This window comes from Crocodylus siamensis, chromosome 7, assembly GCF_052110815.1.
Source record: "Crocodylus siamensis isolate JL-2025a chromosome 7, ASM5211081v1, whole genome shotgun sequence".
NCBI classification, from domain to species: domain Eukaryota; kingdom Metazoa; phylum Chordata; order Crocodylia; family Crocodylidae; genus Crocodylus; species Crocodylus siamensis.
In genome coordinates, this window is record NC_143401.1 from 34,330,902 (window position 1) to 34,352,984 (window position 22,083).

The 22,083-nt window shown below is 40.4% G+C and overlaps 1 protein-coding gene across 1 annotated transcript in view; it reads left to right on the forward strand.

Annotated features, from left to right (window-relative positions):
• Positions 1-22,083, forward strand: part of RET (ret proto-oncogene) — a 168,626-nt gene that overhangs the window by 114,804 nt on the left and 31,739 nt on the right. Inside the window, exons 7-12 of the mRNA XM_090057837.1 lie at positions 3,837-4,095; positions 5,718-5,843; positions 7,250-7,360; positions 12,755-12,868; positions 14,237-14,493; positions 16,620-16,767. Coding sequence (XP_089913963.1) covers positions 3,837-4,095; positions 5,718-5,843; positions 7,250-7,360; positions 12,755-12,868; positions 14,237-14,493; positions 16,620-16,767 — 1,015 coding nt within the window. The remainder of the gene's footprint in view (positions 1-3,836; positions 4,096-5,717; positions 5,844-7,249; positions 7,361-12,754; positions 12,869-14,236; positions 14,494-16,619; positions 16,768-22,083) is intronic.

Sequence of the window (22,083 nt, forward strand, 5' to 3'; positions counted from 1 at the left end):
TGTCCCCACGCAACCATGGAGCCCCTATGAGGCCGCCTCCAACCCCTAATAGCCTCACCCAGTCCTCCGGTTAAAACAGCGAACACAAAAACACAAAGCCCCTGGGCTATAACATAAAAAGTTAAACCATCCAGCCAACAACACTCAATCCCTACCGGGAAATACTCCAACCCATAGCAGCAATCAGGGGACACCCATGCAGTCGGGCTTCTCCCCTCTGTCTGCACTGGCTGAGCTCCCCCTCCCTTGGCCGTCAGAGGGGAACTGCCCTCCTGGCCTCACGCCTGGGGCTTAAGAAGGTCCAGGCCCTGCCCCTTCCTGTCAGCTGGCTCCCCAGTAGTTGTCCTAGCAACCAGCACCTGTGACTCTGGCTGCCCTGGTAACTGGCAGCTGAGCCTCCTCCTTCTTGCTGCTAGGAGTCTCTCCCAAGCTGTTTCTGCTCTCAGGTGCAGGGCACCTGAGTGGTCTGTGACAGGCTGGTTACCTTCAAGTCAGCCGGCCCTGACAGTTTACACCCCAGGGTACTCAAGGAGCTGGCTAGCATCCTCTTGTCAGCATGGAGGTGGAAAGGGATCTGGGGGTCATCACTGACTCCAAGATGAACATGGGCCGGCAGTGTGGGAAGGCAGTCAGGAAGGCCAACTGCACCTTGGCATGCATCCACAGATGCATCTCAAGCAGGTCCAAGGAGGTGATCCTCCCCCTCTGTGTGGCACTGGTCAGGCCGCAGCTAGAGTATTGCATCCAATTCTGGGCGCCACACTTCAAGAGGGATGTTGACAGCATGGAGAGGGTCCAGAGGAGGGCCACTTGTATGATCAGGGGACAGCAGGGCAGGCCCTATGAGGACAGGCTGTGGGACCTGAACCTGTTCAGCCTCCAAAAGAGAAGGCTGAGGGGGGATCTTGTGGCCTGTTATAAATTAGTCAGGGGGGATCAGCAGGCATTGGGGAAGTCACTGTTTCCCCGAGCACCGCCAGGAGTGACCAGGAATAACGGTCACAAGCTGGCAGAGGGTAGGTTTAGGTTAGATATCAGGAGGCGCTACTTCACAGTCAGGGTGGCTAGGGTCTGGAACCAGCTTCCAAGAGAAGTGGTGCAGGCTCCTACTCTGGGGGTGTTTAAGAGGAGGTTAGATGAACATCTTGCTGGGGTCATTTGACCCCAGTATTCTTTCCTGCCATGGCAGGGGGTCGGACTAGATGATCTGCTCAGGTCCCTTCCAACCCTAGAAACTATGAAACTATAGCTCAGCCCCTGGCATGGCTCTTCGAGAACTCCTGGCGTTCTGGTGAATTGCGAAAGCTTGGAAGAAGGCCGATGTGGTGCCTATCTTCAAGAAAGGGAGGAAAGTAGATCCAGCAAACTACAGGCCTATCAGCCTGACCTCTATCCTGAGGAACGTCTTAGAAAAAATTGTGAAAGAGGCCATCCTTAACATACTGGCTGATGGCAACATCCTGAGGGATAGCCAGCACGGGTTTGTTGTGGGTAGGTCTTGCTTGACCAATGTCCTTTCCTTTTATGGCCAGGTGACCTTATCACCTGGACAAGGGGGAAGAGATTGATGTCATATTTCTTGACTTTAAAAAAGCCTTTGATCTGGTATCCCATGTTCACCTCTTGGCAAAACTGGCCCACTGTGGCCTCGGCCTCACCACAATCTGCTGCCTGGGGAATTGGCTCTGCAGTGGGACCCAGAGGGTGGTGGTTGACGGAAGTCAATCGTCATGGTACCCTGTGGCCAGTGGGGTCCCTCAAGGCTCTGTCGTAGGGCCTACACTATTTAACATCTTCATTAATGATGTAGACATTGGTGTCAGAAGTGGATTGGCTAAGTTCGCTGATGACAGCAAACTCTGGGGTAAAGCATCCACACCTGAGGACAGAAGGGTGATCCAGGCAGACCTTAACAGGCTTAGGAATTGGGCGGATGCAAACCCGATAGTGTTTAACACCAAAAAATGTAAGTTTCTTCACCTTAGGAGGAAAAACCTGCAGCATTTTTATAGGGTCAGCAGTGCTACGCTTGTTAGCACTACAGACAAAAGAGACTTGGGGGTCATTATTGACCACAAGATGAACATGAGACTTCAATGTGATGCTGTGGCCTGCATCCATAGATGCTTCTCAGGTAAATTCCAGGATGTCGTTCTCCTGTTGTACGTGGCATTGGTAAGGCCACAACTGGAGTATTGCATCCAGTTTTGGGCTCCACAATTCAAAAAGGATGTGGAGAAGCTTGATAGAGTCCAGAGGAGAGCCACGCACATGATCAGAAGTTAGGAAAACAGACCTTACTTCTGTCTTACGACAAGAGGCTGAGAGCTATGGGGTTTTCAGCCTGGCAAAGCGCAGACTTAGGGGTAATCTGGTGGCCACCTATAAGTTTATCAGGGGTGCTCACCAGGATCTAGGGGAACATCTGTTCACCAGAGTGCCCCAGGGGATGACAAGGTTGAACGGTCACAAACTCCTCCATGACTATTTCAGGCTAGACATAAGGAAGAACTTCTTTACTGTCCAAGCCCCCAAGTTTTGGAATAGACCGCTGCCAGAGGTGGTTCATGCACCTACCTTGAACACCTTCAAGAGACATTTGGATATTTATCTTGCTGGGATCCTATGATCCCTGCTGACTTCCTGCCCTTGGGGCAGGGGGCTGGACTCGATGATCTTCTGAGGTCATTTCCAGCCCTAGCTTCTATGAATCTATGAACTAATTGACAGTCCTACTAAAAACCCAAATGAGAACAGGACTCCATTGTTTTAGATAATGTACAATATGTATATCCTCCAACTTGAGGTTGCAATCTAAATACACAAGCATACGAAGCGTGGGAGGTAAAAGACCAGTGAATTTGATCCAAGTCATTGGAGAGGTGGGACCAGAACGCAGATTTCTTAACCTGCATTCCAGTGCCCTGTCCATGTGAGCCTAGATGCAATTTCCTCAAGGAAAGATAGGGTTTTAACATGTATCCATTTGCTCAGATATGCAAGAACTCTTTAAAATTTCTCTCTGAAATGGCAACTTCATTATTTGTATTTAGAGTCAAGACTACACATGGGAATTTATTTTGTTCCCATTCACAAGTCCAACAGAAATTTCAATAAAAAGAAGGTTCTGGCCTACATTGCAAATGTTTATACTTTTTTAAAAATATGAAACTAAGCAATTTGAAAAATATAGAATTAACATGGTCATGCCGATTCTGCTTTATTTTTAGTATGAATATGCATTATTATGAGTGCATTAGTATGTGCTCATTAGTGTGTATAGTATGAGTATAGTACATTAGTATGTATAGTATGTGAGTATATTAGTATGTGCATGCTGAAGCAGTGTACTACTTTAAGTTCTCAGTATTATGAACTTATGAAAGAAACATTTTCTAGATTATTAGAAAGTCTCCATGGTGTTCCTTCTATGGTCTGGACAGTACAATGAGTGAGAACTGCTGTAATTGAAGAAAAACCAATTGAACCAGTATCTCCCATATCACATAGGTTGCTCTCTGATTTTACTGGGAATAAGGCACCTTAACATTGGGAATCTGGGCCTTTAAGTTTGGCCTCTGCGTTTTCTTATTTATAAAAGTGCTAATGCTGCTGTTGTTTCTCTTCCTCTCAAGGTGTTGCAAGAAGAAAATACACTGAGGGGTGTGAGGCACTGAGATGCTTTATTTTGGGGGCTAAGTAAGAACAGTAATTATAGTTTGAATATTACATGTCAGAATTTCACTAGCTTGAATTATCCAAAGATCTTTTTGGCAGTAAAATGATGCTGCACTGCTGTTGTGGTTTGTTATCTCTTTGTTGTTGTTTGAGCCTAGATTGGAAAAGTCTGCATCGAAAACTGTATGAAGTTCTGTGGAGTAAACATTACCTACAGATTGCTGCCCCCCAATGTTAGCTGCTATGCTGTGGGAATACTTCAGGCTCGAGAAGAGAAATATGGAAGCCTGTATGTGAATGATTCTTCTGTGCTGCACAGACCTGAATGCAAAGAAATACAATACCCTGTTGTAGCAATGGACAAGCAGAGCAAGAAACATGCCAAAACTCAGCTCACTATTGTGTTGGAAGGAACACGTAAGGGTTTGGTTTGTGAACTTAAATCTCTCCTGTTCCTTTCCCTCCTCATCAAGTACAATTTTATTGATTTAGAATGATCGGTCACTGTTATCTATTTGAGTTTTTAATAATTTGGCAAGTGCTTTTGTAATATGATCTATAAAAGAGTGAACTTAACTATAGACAGAAACCTGAAAAAAACTCATCTTGAAGACTGTGTTCAGCTTTGAGGCCTAGATGAGGCCTCTCTCTAACTGATGTTTCTAGACACAATGTTAGATCAAAAGAAGGTACTGTAAATGCAGGCCCTCAGAGTTTAAGACCATTTTCTTTATGAGACTGTTTTGTATATGTGTGTTCTAAATATGTACTTCATACACACATGCCTCTCTGTAGGCTTAGCTTTCTAAACATGTAGGCAGAACATGTCATAAAGATTTAGATTTATACGTACGTGGCTTCCCACACCACACCCTCTTACAGCTTATTGCAAGGGACAGAAAATTAGCTGTTTAGCAACTGACAACTTCTTACTGCTAAGATGGAGCAGTAGTTTATATGCTGTCTTTACTATCCTGAACTTTATTCAAAGCAACAGAGTGGTAGAAAAATAGCACCTGGAGGAGTGAGGTTCTATTGAGTGCTTCTCATTTTGTTATTCATAATCTAATATGCCAAGCAGTTTAAAAGCAGGCAAGGGAGTGAAAAACTGGACAGTAAAGTAACACATGTGGTCTATGTTAAGGATAGGTTCTCTTTCATTTTTCCTTTTTTTGTATTTTCTGTTTATATACTTGTGTTCATTTCTCTACATTTTTATGGAAGCCATGGTTCAGTTGTGTAAAGTTATCAGATTGAATCCGAATGAGTTTATCTGGCCCTCGATCCTATTCTGTGTTTGCTGTGATGCATGATATAGAACTGGATGAGCTTCATTGCATCTCAGGCTTCAGGAGCTCAGATTATACAGACTGTCCCTTCTCTACAAAAGTAAAATTCTGTAACAACTCTGCAAGTAAAGAGCAGGTCAGAAGTATACTACAGGTCCCCCAAACTCTTCCTAGCTCCCTCAGACAATTAACAGTGTATGCAAAAAATTTTAGTCTTGGTTGCCTCTTCTGATGTATCATGTGATGATCTCAGGATTTGAATTGGCACAGTTTAAGGAAATGGGCCTAAGTCCAAAACGTTCTTCCTCCAGATAGTCTTAGGTTAGCATACAAAATTCATATGCTTCCTGTTGCTTATTGCTATAATAGTGCTGCACCAGTTCAGATGTCAAACATCCTGCCTTACTCTCCTGCTTGATTGAAGCCACTAGTATCTGGGCCTCTGTTTGTGTAATAAAGTCTCTGTTATTGGCGCATGTTTCACTTCTGCAATTGGTTATGTTGCACTCAGCAGTTGGAGAGAAGATCACTATCTCCACCCTTTTTTATTTCATGAGAAGAGTATAGGTAGTCTGATCTTGTTGTTATATTCTAAATTCATTAAAGGGCATGTCAAGATATCAACTCAGGATATATTTCCCTGCTTTTAATTACCTAAACTTCATTTGTGTCCAGCTGAACTGCATATGTATTCACCCCTTCTGATTCTACTGCTCACAGCACATGCTTTTCTGCTTCCCTATTCTACAGTTCTTGAGAAAGAGGAGGAGTGCCCAGACTCTTGTGCTGTGAGTAAGCACCGCACTGAATGTGAAGAATGTGGTGGTTTAGGAGTGCTAACAGGGAAATGCAAGTGGAGACAGGGAAGTGGAGAAGGTATGTACCTCTGCAGTATAATGGGCCAGATCCTTAGCTATGATAGTCTCTTTGGTTAAGTACAGTCAGTCAAAAAGCGTAAGGCTGCATTGTAATCTTCACAAATTAGTCTAAACTGCATAGATTGAACCGATAACCAAGTGAACAAACAGTCACTTTTGATTCTGGAAATCAAAACAACATGCCTGCAGTTGCCCAGGCCAGAAGCTGGGGGTGCTAAAGCATGTCTCCATGCTGGGATGGAGCAGACAGCTTGGGCCAAGGCTAGCCCATCACCCTGCAAAAAGGGGTTTGTGGGAAAGGTGCAAAGCACCCTGGGATGTTGAGGGATTGTAAATTAATTTGAATCTGGAAGAGCTCTGGGTTTAATAAACCAATTTAATCTAAATCAGTTAAGTCTGATACTACATCCATCCAGGTTTATCTTAAACTGGTTTTGGCCATTTTGAAAGTGGTTTATGTGCACTGAACTTACGCTGTGGGTACAGATTTGAACTGGTTTCTGGTCACTTAGATCAGTTTATGTCTAACTTCTGTCCCTGGCCTTTAACTTCAGGAATCTACACCCATTTTCTGTCAGCTGAACACTTAACCAAATATATTAAACCTTGAAGTGCATTAGCTGTTATCATTGCACAAATTACACATGGAAAAAGAAGAAAATTTGTATTAAAGGGGAAATCATCATTCTTAATTTAGTTCTGCTGCCTGTTCAACATAGTAGTGGTAGGTGTTGTATTTGCAACCACTGAGTTACTTTCTTCTTAGTTATACTGGTTTAAGTTTCCTGCAATCCTGACCTGGATTTGGAACAGCTCAGATTCCATAAAAACCCACACCTAAATGTAACCAGTCATATACAGGCTGGTACAGCAGAGGTCCCAGTCCAAACTGATTTTTATGCTCGCTTACACTTAATACACAATGCTCATGTGACAAGTGGTACTTTTAAGGGTTTCATAGCAAAACTAATGTCTTGTTCATTATCTCCCGTCTCTGTCACAATTTCCCTCCAACTAATTGTAGATTTTTTTTCAATCTCAGGCCACAGAAATAGTTTGAATCATTTTGAAAGCTTCATTTTCAGAATATTTTAGTGGCTAGTGTTGCAAGTAACCTCAAATAATACTATAGCTGAAAGCAAAGATGCACAGAAGGCTGCCAGAAGGACAAAACAGATAAACTGAAAACTTAGCACAAATTGTGTTCTTAATTGCTTTCAGTTATTGTCATCTTGCAGATTACTTGTAACAATAGGAGGTAAAAGGATTTATAGGGGAAGTACGATTCGTTTGATTTAAACTTTATCTTATGCTTTGGTCTGCCAACATGCACCACAAGAGTGCAATGTACTTATTTTCAAAGCATTATAGTATTAGTACAATTGTTTGCTTGTTGGTTAATAGGAATCACGTCCAATTATTCTACCTGCACTCCAAGCATCAAGACTTGTCCAGATGGGACCTGTGATGTTATTGAGAGCAAGGATCCTTCTGTGTGCCCTCAAGATTGCACAAGTATGAACTATTTATTATTTGCTTTTATATATAAAAGTTGAACAATGTTGCTCCTGGTTCAGTTTTCTTGGGTCTGGGAGGAGCAAACTTTTATGCTGATAGAATTAGTCTTTCCACCATGGTAAAAAGTCTGACATAACCCCTAGAGCCAGGGTAACTTAACATCATCTGAGTTTAATTGCCCCTGAAAGAATTGGGGGTTAAACTAAACTAGTGTAATTTATGATGGCATTTGTGTTGTTCATTTGCACCAGTCATTTGCTTAAGGCAATCAGGGTATTGCCTGCTGTCCAGTCACTTAAGGTTTAATCAGTGCAATAGCAGCTTGTAAATTGATCTTCTCTTAGATATCAGGGGGTGTATACAGAAGTTTGGGGAGGTTAGGGGAAGGTTAGATCGTATTAAAAACAGTCACCCAATCTAACTTAGTTTGCCCAGGTGTGGACCTTACATTTAAATCCCTAGTTAAGTCAATCTGAATACAAACTGCACAGAAGTTTTAGAAAGCTTAAATCAATCTACAAAGGGCTGACCTGATATAAATTAACCCTACCTCTGAGGTAATCTAATTTAGATTAGGTTGGCCATTTTTATACTGATCTAACTATCTTGAATTTTTGTACAGTTCCCAGTGCAGCCCTGAGGCTCGGGAAAGCCCAGCCACTGGCCCCAGTCCCAGAGTTGCGCTTTTCCTACCCACATCTTGGCACCTGGTTATTTTTAGCCCACTTGGCCCCTTGTCTCACCCCCTGAGCCCACCAAGCTCCTTCCCCAATCCTGCAAGCCACTCCCAGTGCTGCTTTTATCAGTGTTTGCTGGTGCTGGGAGCTGAGGAAGAAAGTCCCAGTGGTGGAAGAGATGGGGACTTTCTCCCCACCTGGCACCATCAGGTCGTCAAGTGGGGAGAGGTTGTTCATTTGGGAGCAGGGAAGGGTTGAGGGTCTAAAAATAGCTTGTGGGCCTGGGGAGAGAGACCTGTAATCAGTTTAATCAGAAGGGCTTGTGTGGTCCTGGGGAGAGAGAGCCCCCCCCATCCCACCAAGTGCCTCCTCCCTCTGCATACTCCACAAGTCCTCCCTGATTCTGCAAACCTTTCTGGACTCCAGCAGCCTCTCTGCAGACTCCACCCATCCCCTGAACTCACAAGTGGACCTTGCCTGTCCCTCTGATCCTCCTGATCCATCCTGTGGACTCTGCTTGCCCCCCTGATCCTCCTAATTCCCCTCTGGGGACCTTGCCTACTCCCTGACACCCCTGGGGACACCGCCTCCTCCCCTGACCCCCTCCATCCCCTCTGCAGGCTCCACTTGCCCCTGATCTCCCCACAGATCCCTCAATTTTCCCTTTGAGCTCCTTGCCCCCGCAATCCCTCCAGCTCCCCCCTCCCCTGCTAACCCCCACCCATTCCAACTTATCTTAGGCTGAGTGGCCATTTTAAACACTATCTAACCGCCCCCAATGTCTGTACCCAGCCTGAGTGTCTTTCCTTTCTTGATCTAGGTGTAATTTACCAACATGTATAAAACCAGTGTATGTTATACCAGTGTTAACATGTTATCTATCATAGACCCCTTTGTATTCAGATCCTTCTATGACAGTGCCTGTATTAGACCAGAGGTGTCATAAACAGTTTTGTGGCCAGGGCAGTGATGATTATTGAGCTAGTAGCAGTTCCTGCTGCCATTTTTTCACAATCTCAAAATCGATGTGCAAGACCAATGTCCTAGTTGTCAAACACTTCCCCCCCCCCAGTTAAATTGCTGTGTTAAACACAAAGAAGCTATGTTGTAATAATGGTAAGGCTGATATTTGAGTTGTGCACTAATAAAAAAAAAAAAAACTCAATCATTGCTGGGTTTTCTGAGCAAATATACCTGTGCGGAATTCTCTGCTGGATTTTAATATATGTGTACAGTATAACCTGTGGAAGATTTCTGTGAAGTCAACACTGCATTTACTGACTTAAGTACAATTATCACTAAAACATGAAGTTGCATGTACATATTTGAGCTTAAATTTTCCTAGTGTAAAAAAAAGAGCAGTGTTTTTCTTTCTTTCATTTGAGTAACTGTATCTTCAAAGAAATGCCCAGAGTTATTTGACTGGTTGGCCATTCAAATAAGTGAATGCCTTTTTATTGGTAGATGTAGCTGGTGACTGAAATTACCAATCCTCCTTGATAAAGCACTCAAATTCTGATGCATACTGTATTAAACTGCTCTCCATATATTACAGTTATGCATGCACGCATGTCTCCATGAGCTTGAGGATAAAACGTATAGGAGAGTAATGTGCTGTACATGGCCATGAGATCATTATTCTTAGAGTAGTTTTCGTTATACAGGACCCAGGGTCCAGTTCACCAGAGCACTTTAGCCTGTGCTAAGGGACCACATTAAGTATTCTTTATTGAATTGTAAATGTTTCTCTTGACTGTGTGGCTCTGTATGTGTCAAGTTAAAGTTCTAAAATGAAGCCTGTGGGAGAAGAAATATGTGCTTTAAATACTGGTGAAAATGTCTTCCTGCTTTGGATGGCAAGTGCTTATGGTTTTAAAAAATGTATGTCTTTAATAAGATCATAGACAACAAACTAATAAAATTTCCAAGTGTCTTTCATCACAAGGAATAATGTTTTCTTTAGAATGCACAGAAAATCAATGCGACAGAAGTGTCTACATACAAATAAAATGTTTTACTGTAATCGTATAAAAATATCCATTGGTGAGAATGGGAATCATTTTTCCTTTTTAAGTAGCAAACTCTATGCTAGAGGCTACCTCACTAAAACATGTAATATGCAACATCAAGATGTTTTGCTTAACAGAAGTCTGAAAGTAACTGAGTGTTATTAGATAGTAGGAAAAGGCAAATAAGACAAGTTTTCAAGATGTTGTGTAGGCTTTCTTTTTAATGCTTTATTTGGAGAATGCTATATATCAGTTTAAATAGTTCAGGACTTGAGTTGGTGCCCACAGGTAGTATAGTTAGACAGACAAATTAGTGCATTTCAGGAGCTCTGATGTGCTGAGAAATGCCATTATCTAAGCTTTTATTGGCAGAGAATAAAACCTTTGGTAATAATTGGCAATGAATATTAAAACCTTAGATACTGTACTACTGATGATGATTTGTATGCACACTTTCTTAAATGTTTATTTTTATAATTCATCTATCCTGATGGCTAGGTGCCTGAATCCAAAAACCTATTCTCTCTCACATACTGTGGATGTTTCTTTCAGGGCAGTCCACTAAAACAATGCCCACTTACCTGCTAAATAATCAAGGATAGTAAGTAGCAATGCATTTAATAGCAATGTATTTGTCAGGGCTGTCTGCAGCATGTGAACCTTGATTTATGCGAAGAAGTCCTTTCAGGTTCATCTGTAGGTGTAGGTTCTGTAGAACCTGAACCACAAAGAAAATGGCAGTCTCAGGGTTTTATCTTGCCCACTTGCTTTTGTCTTCAGGGGTAGTCTGATGAATCCTGTTCTCTTCTTCCAGCTCAAAATCACTGGGTTTCTTTTGTTTTGGTTTTCTCTGGTGGGTTTTTTTCATTGTTTTTTGATTCCCTAATCTGGAGAAACCACCTGGTCTCTGATGATCCATTACTACTACTTCGAGGCTCTTGAGGCAGGACAGGAAGTATGCTTTCAATTATATTTTTTAATCTTTAAATAAAACATCTGAGAAACAATATCCTTACTATAGGATTCAATAGGATGGATTTAAAGAGAATTAGAACAAAGACCTCATTCTCCATTTTAATTCTTTTAAATTTTAGAGAACCTCTCAAGAACCCTGCTTAAATTTCTATAGAAATTTATTCCCTTGTCAGTTCTATAGCATTTTCATGTAAAGCTTAGTCTACTGGGTGCTTAGAAATTAACAATATGAAGTAGATGAAAAATGTTGCCACTACCAGTAGTTTCTCTTTGTACTTACAGATTCCCTATAATGGTTACAAAATTAAATCATGATTTTGCAAACACTCTTTATGGGAATTCCCCTCTTAAATTAGCTAAGTTCTATATGAAAAGTAGCCACAGGATTGTGTCCTTAGCCTAAATTAGATTCTCTTACATAATAAAATTGTATAGACCAGAGTTAGGCATCCTCTATATGTTACATGTATTATGAAATTATCTAATCAATTGCACAGTTAATTTATAGACTGGCCACATGTGCAAATTAACTGTCATGCCTTATGGTTCAACCAGTTATAAAGTTAGAGCTGGAAAAAGTGTAATAACTTTATAGCTGGTTTTTATTCAGCTTTAAAGCATGATGGAATCTAGTTTGTGATCCTACAATCATGCCTTCTGCCATGTGAGTGGCATGATTACGCAGATTGTGTGTCAGATCCCATTGTGCCTTGACCCGCATGTGTAGAGGAGCCCCTAGACTTAGTACTGCCACATAGGGCCTTTTACAAGAGCATCTCAAATCACTCTGCAGAAGTGGGTAAATATATTTATCCATTAGAAGATGGGAAACGGAAATGTGAAGAGAATACTAATATTCTCAGTTTTGGAGTAAACTGATGTCAGATCTAAAAAGATAACCACTTGTTTTCTGCACTTAACATCTATAAAGAGAGGAGGAAATTTGATAAGAGTCTTTCATCACCCTTCAGGTATTTGTAGAGAGGATAGAGATGCCCTTTCTCTGTGACCATAGAGTGCAGGACTAGGAGCAAGGGCCTCAAGATGCAGCAGAGCAAATATGGGCTCAAGATTATAAGGAACTTTGTGACCTACAAGGTGAGGGTGGGAGGGTCAAGCATTGGAGCAGGCTAGCTAGAGAAGCTGTAGAATCCCCATCCTTGCAATTTTTCAAGAGCAGGTTGGACAGACACTTGGCTGTGATAATTCAGTCAGGGATATTCCTACCTTGATCAGAGGGCTGGACTAGATGACGGTATGAAGATCCCTTCCAGCTCTACTTTTCTATGATCTTATTAGATAATGAGGTAAATGTTCAAATTTTAAAAGATATTTTAGAAGAAGAAGAATCTCCCAACTGTGTACCTACAAAGTAAAACTATAATCCACAGAAAACTCTACTTGTCTTTCAGCTAACTTGCCGGTCAGATCCTGGTTTATAAACTAGACCCTTTCTGAAATAGCTAATCAGACTAGTGACCACAAGGTTGATGCACTTCTACCCTGCCTTTTGCCTAATATTTAGCCTGCCTTTTTGAGCTTTGTTAATCTCTTTACACTAAACCCCAAAGGCCTTTGTCAGTGTTACCTCCTGTCTTAATTTTTACTGCTTAACATGACCTGTGGTGTCAAGTCTAAAATACTTAGTAGAATAAATTCATAAAACACGTTGTTTTGCCTTGCCTTTAATTACAGTGTAAGAATCTGAGCTTGTGTCTGATTTTGATCAGGTGGGATCATCGTTGGTGGCCATGAGAGAGGCATTCTTGGAATTAAGTCAGGATATGGGGTTTGTTATTGCTTTCCAAGGGAAAACTGTTACTGTGAGAAAGATTATATTACGGGTAAGTCTGAAGATTACTTAGATAGTTTCATAGTTACGCTGCTGTTGTGACACCAACCTTTTACAACATCTGAATTCATTTAAAATTGATGGGTGTAATGTTCCTGTTCATGACCTACTAGCACAGAAATAATGAAACAAGGAAGTCCTGTCTCCTGAGCCTTGATTGTAAAAATCCCATGAGTTTTGTTACCCCTGTTCTTGGCAAGACATCCCCTCCAATGCATGGTAGCAGATTAGTTGCCCTACACTTCTCCAGAATTGACAGTGAAATCATTTCATTATGACTAGAATGGAATCATAGAGCTGCAGGTGTTGCATGGTATTATTTTAATAAACTTCTTCTATGATTGTTAAGCACCAAAGCTAAATTGAGGTATTTAGTAAATGGAAAATCTCATTATTGCAAGTATTTTCAACAGCATGAATATTTCCCCAATTCTGTTGTATAAGTAGAAATGAAAGAAATGCACAGCTTTTGGCATTTCACCCCTCAATAAGTCTCTCCTGTTGTACACTGTTTTCATGTAGTTTTTAGAGAGAGACTTTTTGGTGTACCTCACAAGTGACTGAGTTCGGGTCAGGATTATTTGATGAATTGTAGTTTAGGGAATGATATCTGGAGCAATCAGCTTCTCAATAGGTGATATGGTGACATGCATATCCACACACAACACCCTACTTCCAGAAGGCACAATAATACATCTTCCCTCTAAAGGACATGTAACTTTATAAACCTTTATTACATTAAAGAAATTAAACAGTAACACAACAAAGAAAAACCCCTTCCCAAAAATGAATAAGAAGGGGTTCTCTGTAGGAAAATGCCACAAGAGTGATGTTTTAAATTTGGGGTGTAACGGTACTTATAATGTACACCTTTTGGAAAAACTTTATAAACTGTTTATAAACAGGTGACATGGACATGGATATCAGATAGACTGTTCTGAGAATCCATGGTCTACTTTTGAATCAGAAAGTCCTTACTATTGATGTCTTATCAGAGTGAATGTATGTGTTACGTCAAGTATTGAAGAAGAGGTTTCATGTGTAGTCAGCAGCATCATAATTAGGGCATTGTTAAACAATTACTTGGGCATACTCTTGCACCCAGGAAAAAGATAATATTTTACATTTCAAAGTGCACCAAATTTACCTTCTGTGTAAGGTATTTTCTGTTGAGAACTAGATCCCAAGTTTCAGGTTGCAAAATAACTTTGAAAGATATTTTCAGTACATCTCAGACCAAAGGTGCATGCTGATGAGTATGAATTGTAAGCCACCAAATGGGGAGCCAAAAGAGAAATTGAACAGGAAGAAATTGGAAACAAAACAAGCAGAACTCTAACCCAATTCCCTTGCTTCACAGAGACGCTGTGTGATGATGTGTGCAAGACTGTGATAGCAGGTGCAGTCCTGCTGTCCTTCATTATTTCAGTGTTGCTCTCTTCTTATTTCATTCACCGTTACCACAAGAATACTCCAAAGCCACCTATTGCCTCAGCAGAAATGACTTTTCGGCGCCCCGCTCAGTCCTACCCCATCAGTTACTCATCCACTAATGTCCGCCGACCATCTCTGGACTCAATGGAAAACCAGGTGTCGGTAGACACCTTTAAAATACCAGTAAGCTTTTATTACATTATCTCATAAATTGCATGCTGATCCTTCTTGGCTTTCTTGTTCTGCAGGACATTTTGTTTACTAAATCTGCTATGGTATACCCAATGCTTCTATCCAAAATGAGCTCCTGTTATTTCAGGAGTTATACAGACAGTGTGAAATCCATAAAGATATTGCACTCTATTAATGTGAATTTCTAATTCAATGAAATGAAACAAAATTCACATGCATATAGAAAACAAGACAAAGATATTTTAATGAAGGTAACCAAGCAGATTATAGTTCACTGCACAAACCTATTCTCTAATTGTGCTAGTTTCTAATAAAACATAATGTCTTAGGCAAAACCTCATCCCATTTTAAAGGCAAAAATCCTACCGACTTATGTGAAGTTTTAGGCTGTTGTCTTGAAAATAAACTCTAACAACTGAAATGTTTGCAGTCTATTTGCTGATCAGTAGTTCTGTCATGAGGATAGATATATACATAGCACAGCACTGTCTAACGTATTAAACTGTGCTGGGATAGAGAAGACCTGAACTCCCTTAACTACTGACATACAGTATTTTCTTGGGCAAGTCATGTCATCTTTCTCTGCTTCAGTTTCCCTGACTGGAGACACAAAGATATTTTTATAAAGTCTTTGAAATTCCTGCTCACCATGTACTGCACAAGCAAAGTATTTATCAAATACAGAGCATCACCCTACAAATTAGAATCATGTGGTTAGCTAATGCTGTACAATTTATTTGTGTTCTTCTTCTAGTACAGTAGCTTGATTGTTTGCTCACTAACTACCCTGTGGCATGGAACTAAAAATTGGTTATTCTGGTAGAATGAACTATTAGATTCAAGTAAACTTGTTCCCCAGAAAGTCTTCAACTTTTTATATTCCCTGTTGCTACTTCTGTGTGCAGTGGTACTATTGGTCCTATAGAAGTTAGCTCTGCTATCATTGTTATAGTCCCATATATTTTTGTTTTTCCCGTGCTATTAAAGTGTGCATGCTGAACTTGCTCAGTGCACTACATTTTAGTACACAGGTTAAAATATGTTTATCTGAAGTCTAGTTAAAAGGTAAAAATTGTTAATATCTAAGCATTGTTTTACCCAACAGACTAGTTGTAGTCAGTCAACAATTACTATTTATAATGTGAACAATGCAAACAATCCTCCGGAGAAGTCACCCAACAAAAATTACAGTAAATGGCATTAAATGGTTCACAAAAACAAGCATATTTAGCAAGCTTTCATGAAACAAATACTACAGCATTTCACTTGAATACTGATCAACAGTATTTTAAATGGAACCAACATTTTAAATAAACTTACGATAATAGATTATTTTTTTTAGGCTTAGTCTAATGGAGCTTTCTGAACATGTGCAGAAGATCTTTTTACCTAACCTCCCAATCACAAGGCAAGATGCCTGCCAGCTTGTGTTTTTTCATTTATTTTTTATCGGGTGCAAATATGATGGTGTTTGGAAAAGTCCTGTTCAGTGAAACACTGTCCTTTTGTGTGGCTTGTGGAAACATCTGCTGTATTTGGATGTTGGATATTAAAGCCTTCATAAAAGCTTATACTCTATTTGCTTTTATTTCTTGGCTGCTGTATACATCTGTCAGCTTTCTTTAACTGTAAGGCTTAATAATAGTTCATAACATAACAGAGGGATTGTTGTCTGTGATGAACGCTAGAGAGAAAACCTCCTGCCACAAGTTAGACAGATTTCTGGAGACTCTGAAGTCCAAAATCAAATATTTGTACTGATTTTTGAAAGCAAACAGATTTTCTGTACTTCTTTTCAATTGTAGGTAAATCCTCAGATAGATGTACAAATAACAGCTGTTACAGGTATTTTGTATACCTTAATATACTTAGTGCCTATTCGCTTACATATGATTTTGAGCTAAGTGGGGGAAAAAAAAACCTTCCAAGCTTCTTAGAGCTCGTAAGTTAGAAGGTATCACAAAACGCAAACATTGTCTTCTATCTGGCAAGAAAGCAACAAAAAATAGTTACATAATTGGGTATTTTCTTTAAAGCAGAACCTTTTGAACTACCAGACAGGAACTGGCCCCTTCAATTTGATTTCATATTATAGAGTTCCTTTTTTCCTTCAACAGGAGGACCCAAAATGGGAATTTCCTCGGAAGAACCTGGTTCTTGGCAAGACTCTAGGAGAAGGAGAATTTGGAAAGGTAGTTAAGGCAACAGCATTCAGACTCAAAGGGAAAGCAGGCTATACCACTGTGGCAGTGAAAATGCTAAAAGGTATGCTTCCATCTCTGATTGAAATGATTTGAAAGCTGCTTGATAACCTCTGAATGTGTTTGACAGCGTGAAAGCAAGAGGTCATCTGGAGGCGGGTCCTACCAGCACAGCGGCTGCATTCCCTCCAGCATTCTGTTTATATTCTGGCATATTTCTGACTAAAGGAGAGACTGCCCCATTGATGCAAACAGTAGTTTCCACAAGACCTAACTTGTGCTCAGCAAAGGCAACATGACCAGCTTTAAATGCATCTCATTTAAGCTGTCATTGGAAATGATGCAAGGACTTTTTAAAGCTGTCTGCAGTTTCTTTCCTTTTGCCTTAATTCTCCCTCAAGTATTTTTAAGTAGAGCTTTTGTACTGAATTTATAGGGCACTTATACACGTGCTCCGATGCATTTTGGTCAGAATATGTCAGAGCAGACTCAATGAAAGTGTCCTAATCAGAACGCTCCAGCATGCAGCAGCATCCTGTATTCAGTGTCCCCACATTTCAAAATGGCAGTGGGGGCACTTTAACTAAAGCTTGTTGAATATATTGTAGTTAAAGTGGCCCTACCACCATTTTGAAATACGGGACGCTAAATACATGAAACACTGTGGGTGTTGGGTGCAGTTTCCCAGAGTTCTAATTAAAACTCTCCTCTCCCATCCCCCGACTCCAGACCATGTGTATAGGTACCCACGTCTAGAAACAGAACTAGTAAGCTACCTGTCTGCTTTCTGGAGCTTCTGGGTTTAAGTTCTACCATGCATTTATGAGATAGAAGGCAGAGCAGGGTGAAATTAACTCAAGCCTATGGTGCAAACAAGTATTCATGGGGCCCAAATCTGACTAGGTAGCTTAGTATAGTTTAAGCCACCTAAACCTGAGCCAGGAGCAGTGTGTGCAGGTGTTTGCTGGGAGAAGTGTGAGTAGCTAGAGGTAAGTCAGAGGGAGAGAGGGCTGGTGGGGGTTAGCAGATCTGCAGGGAGGATTGATGGGTTCAAGGAGGGGTGTCCAGTTTGCAGGGTGAGGTAGGCAAGGAAGGGAGACAATAGTTTGGTCAGGGTCATGGAAGTAAGAACAGAACAACCCTGGGGCTGTGGTGAGTCACTGGGCTTTCCCCAGCCCTAGAGCTGTATTGTGAGCACATGCAAACATTCATTAATTTGGGTTAACCCTGCCTAAGTCAGGTTAACCCTTCGTCAATCTAAAATTAGTTTACCTCTGAAGTGAACTAAGTTTGGATGGGGCACACCATTTTAGGGTGACCTAAGGCTTGCAAACACTTGCATGCAGGGCCATTTGGATTGCCCTAACTTTGGTTGTGGTGATCTAAATGTAACACTTGTTCTGTATCCATAGGCAGCAGCCTCCTTTGGCAGGTGCAGCTAACTACCTCATGCATTTGTTAGCTGCTGTGCTGTAGTGGTTTTGAGTAGAAAATCAAGAAGTCCTGAATTATAAATCGTGTTAACTCAGTGCTGATTAGTTTTCTTCTATCTTTCCCTGCTTCAATTTTTCTATCAGAAATTTTATCAAAAATAATATTTGCCAACCAAACAAAGCCATGGTTAGAAATAATTATCAGTTTATAAAACACTTAGTTTACAAAGGGTGAGATTTTTTTTAAAGTATTTGGTGTTGGTTTCAGTCCATTAAAGCCTATGGAAATACTTGTTTGATGTCAATATGAACTGATTTAGCCAGGGCTGAGCACTTCTGAAAACTGCTATATAAATGTTAGGAGTTGTTATTTTATGTTTTGTGTTTTGATCCGTTGAGTTTTAAATGTTCTTCACTTGGAGGCTTTAGAGATGGAAAAGATTTACCCTAAGCACCTTACGGAATTGACACAACATTTTTCCACGCTTACCTTTCTTTTAAGAGGTTACAAAGGAGGAAAAACCAAAGAAGTGGTGTGTCCTTACTCTCTCTAGACTCTCCAGCAACACCCTGTTTTTCAAGCTGAGGTATTGTTAGCCCATTGTCTACAGCACCAATGCAGTCACATGTAACTCTACATTTCTAGCGCCTTTGGGTGTGGACATACATAACACCTGGACTGTTCCAAAACATCACTGCATGATGAAGGGATATAGTCAAGTAGGGAGTAAGGTAATGATAGCTTTGTTTGAACAAGCAGAACAAGGGAGCTCAGCAATAGGGAAGAAAGGGAACGGGGGCAGTAGAGTTTTGCTATATATCAAGTGACCAGTTATAGCACTATAGAGCAATGCATTGTGGGATGCCTAGAGGGCTGACTAGACGTGGATTAGGGCACACTTGATGTCCACTCATAACAATGACCTGGTACACAGTTAACTGGTTCAAAATAGAGCTATTTGTTCCAGGGGAAAACATCACTGGTCCAGACTTGTACTTAAATGCTGCCTTAAAGTGTAAAAGATGATTTAACGAGGGCTTCCACTGATTTGAATGAATGTTTCAGCAGACATTTTCCAGATAACTTTTGAACCATTCTAGGCAGTTTTAAACTAGTTTAAGAGGATGCTACATCTGTTTAGGTTTAAAATGAATGTTAACCAGTATAACTATTACACGTGTCCATATCCTAACAAGCTTACAAAAGTGTTGGTAGTGACACCATCAGTCTGATTGTGGGGTAGGGGATGAGAATGGGGGCCTTAGCCACACATCATCAATGGTTGAGGGAGATCTTTAGTTCTGTTTTCTTAAAAGGCCTGAGTTTGCTTGTTTGTTTTAAATCAGGAAGGTAACTTAAATTTCATCCTTCAGAAAGTTGAGAAGTAAATCAATTTTTTTTATACATTCTAATGTGTGTAGCACATTGATTCCATGGAGATAAGCACCTAGGGATATGAGTGATAATGAGAACCACAAGTCATTGAAAAGGCTTCTGAGTAATAGAAGTGTTCTTGGTGTTCATGGGGAGCAAGCCATGGGTGGAAGACCTTAACCATTCATTGCTGTTTGTGAATAAGAATATGTAATTATAATAGGATATTAGATTTCTTTTCTTATTAGCATTTCTATTATGTGCAAACTGTAATAAAAAAAAGAAATGAAATGTCACCCTCTGTTTGAGAGCAAAGAAATGGTATGCTTCAACAGTTAGGTAATGGGTTGAAATACAAAGTACATGTTTGCATTATAAAAATCTTCTTAATAATGAGAGTTCAGTGGAGATGGTATCAAAGATGGAACACATATAGGAAACCCTAGAACTTGGCTCCAGAGAGATGAAAACTAATATAGCTCTACATGTCACACTAACATAACCTTTCACATGGCATTATTAAAGGACTATCCATAATCTGTACAGCATGCCAACTCTATCCATTTACAAGTACTTGGCTTTTAACAGGTTATTCATCACTAATGTGCACCTGAATTAAAATTTCTAAATATTTTGTTACAATGACAGTTTTAATTCCAGATGATTATTAAATGGGGCAGATTTGATAGTGGTAGGGGGTTGCTATTTGTTTTAAGCACTCCTATTTTAATAAATTTATATGACATTAATTCTAAGAGCACAAGCTCTAATATATTCCTTTGAAATACATATTTTTGCAAGTCGCCATAATAAATGTTCCATGAGGCTTTGATTGTAGGAAATACTTGCCCATTTGCCTTCACATGGTGTGTGCACAAGCACGTATTTTGGTGTAATATTTTTGTTTGACCTTTGCTACAATTTACAAAAGCATTAAAGTAAAAGAGTAAGGAAAACATCACTAGTCCAGAACTGTATTTAAAGGTTATTTTGAAGTATAAGAGATGACTTAACAAAGACTTCCATTGACATAAATAAATGTTGCATCAGACATTACATGAGGGTGAGGGTACACATCTCTGCTGGTTCTTTGCATTTAGATTAACTTTACTCTTAACTCCTTCATGACATTTAACTTCCTAGAGGTCACGGGGCACTGCAGATCAGCTCTGTAAGTAAGTGCCTGTTTACTGCAGGAGGAGCTGTTTTTTTTGTATCCCTAATCTACTCTGCCACAATGGATGCCATTAGGGACAGACTTGGCCAGTGATTCTAATGTCCTGTGGAAATGGAGGGTGGCAAAGCAATAGTAGCTGCTTTAGGAGGTGTTCAGTCCCTCTCCCTGGGTCCTGGTTTAAGGGGTGGAGGTGGGTCTTCCATATCTGCTTCTTTTGCTTCAGCAACAAGAAGTCAGTTAGTTTGAATTTTCATGTGATAAGAATTTAATGATAATAAAATTTAATTTTAAAAGCCCAACAAATAGTTCCTTCCTTCCTTCTTCCTGGACGGTAAAGTATCATCACTGCTAAAGCCCTTAACAGAAAGGCAGAAGACTGAAATGAGCAAGTTTATCTTATCTCCCCAGAAAGTAGTCCTTCCAGATCAAAACTGAGACCCAATAGCAGGGCAGTAGTTTGCACTGCCCTTGCCTTAGTTCATATTTCCAGGGGCATGAAAGTAGTGTATTGTCACATCATTACTTTTTCCGTCATAATACTTTTAAAAATCAAGTCAAAGCTGTCAGTTTTTACTGAGATGGCACCAGTCATGGACCAGTACCACATGGTGCTGTGTTCTTTACAGACACAGAAGAAAAAGATGGTCCTTCCCCCAAAGAATTTACAATCCAGGCATAAGATAATATATAGTAGAATGTATTTGTCAGCCTCTTAATAAAAAGATTGGCTGGAGAAACTTCCTTTCAAGGTTCTTCATGTGAGGGAGGTCCAGGATGAACTATAGACAGAGTTTTCTCCCTGGCATCTGGTGTCATTACGATTTAAAAACTCCCTGGAGTCCCAGTGTGTATGAAGAGGAAGCTGAGTCTCTTCAAAAACAAAATAGCTTGTAAAACTGAGGGTACTCTTTGTGTACTACCCTAGATGCACATAAGGTTTTCCCACTGTCATCAGTGGGGAAATCTGCACACATGCCTCCCAGTGAAGTCAATATGTCAGTAAGCTCTCTGCCCAGTTTCATTATTACATGTGAAATTAACAAGGGAAACTGAATTTTATCATTTTGAATGAAGTACTTATGGGGAAAAGAGAGGTGTCCTCAGTTTGGTTTTGTTCAGAGGACTGTATTTGGGCAGCTCAGATCAAGAAGAAAGGCTTGTGTTCTTAGATCAGCCTGGTTGGATTCGTCATGTAAACTTGATCTGGTCATTTGGAAGATACCTCCTGCATTTGGTCTGAACTTTCAAAATGTTGTTTGCTCTGTAAGAAAGAACTGTTGTAATCACATTGCTGTTGTAAGGCTAGAAAGACTTTAAGTCTGATTCTTCATTGCCTTGCATTTGAGTAGTGATTTTTCACTAGTGTGAAGTGGGTGTTAGCTAGTCAGAATGGTA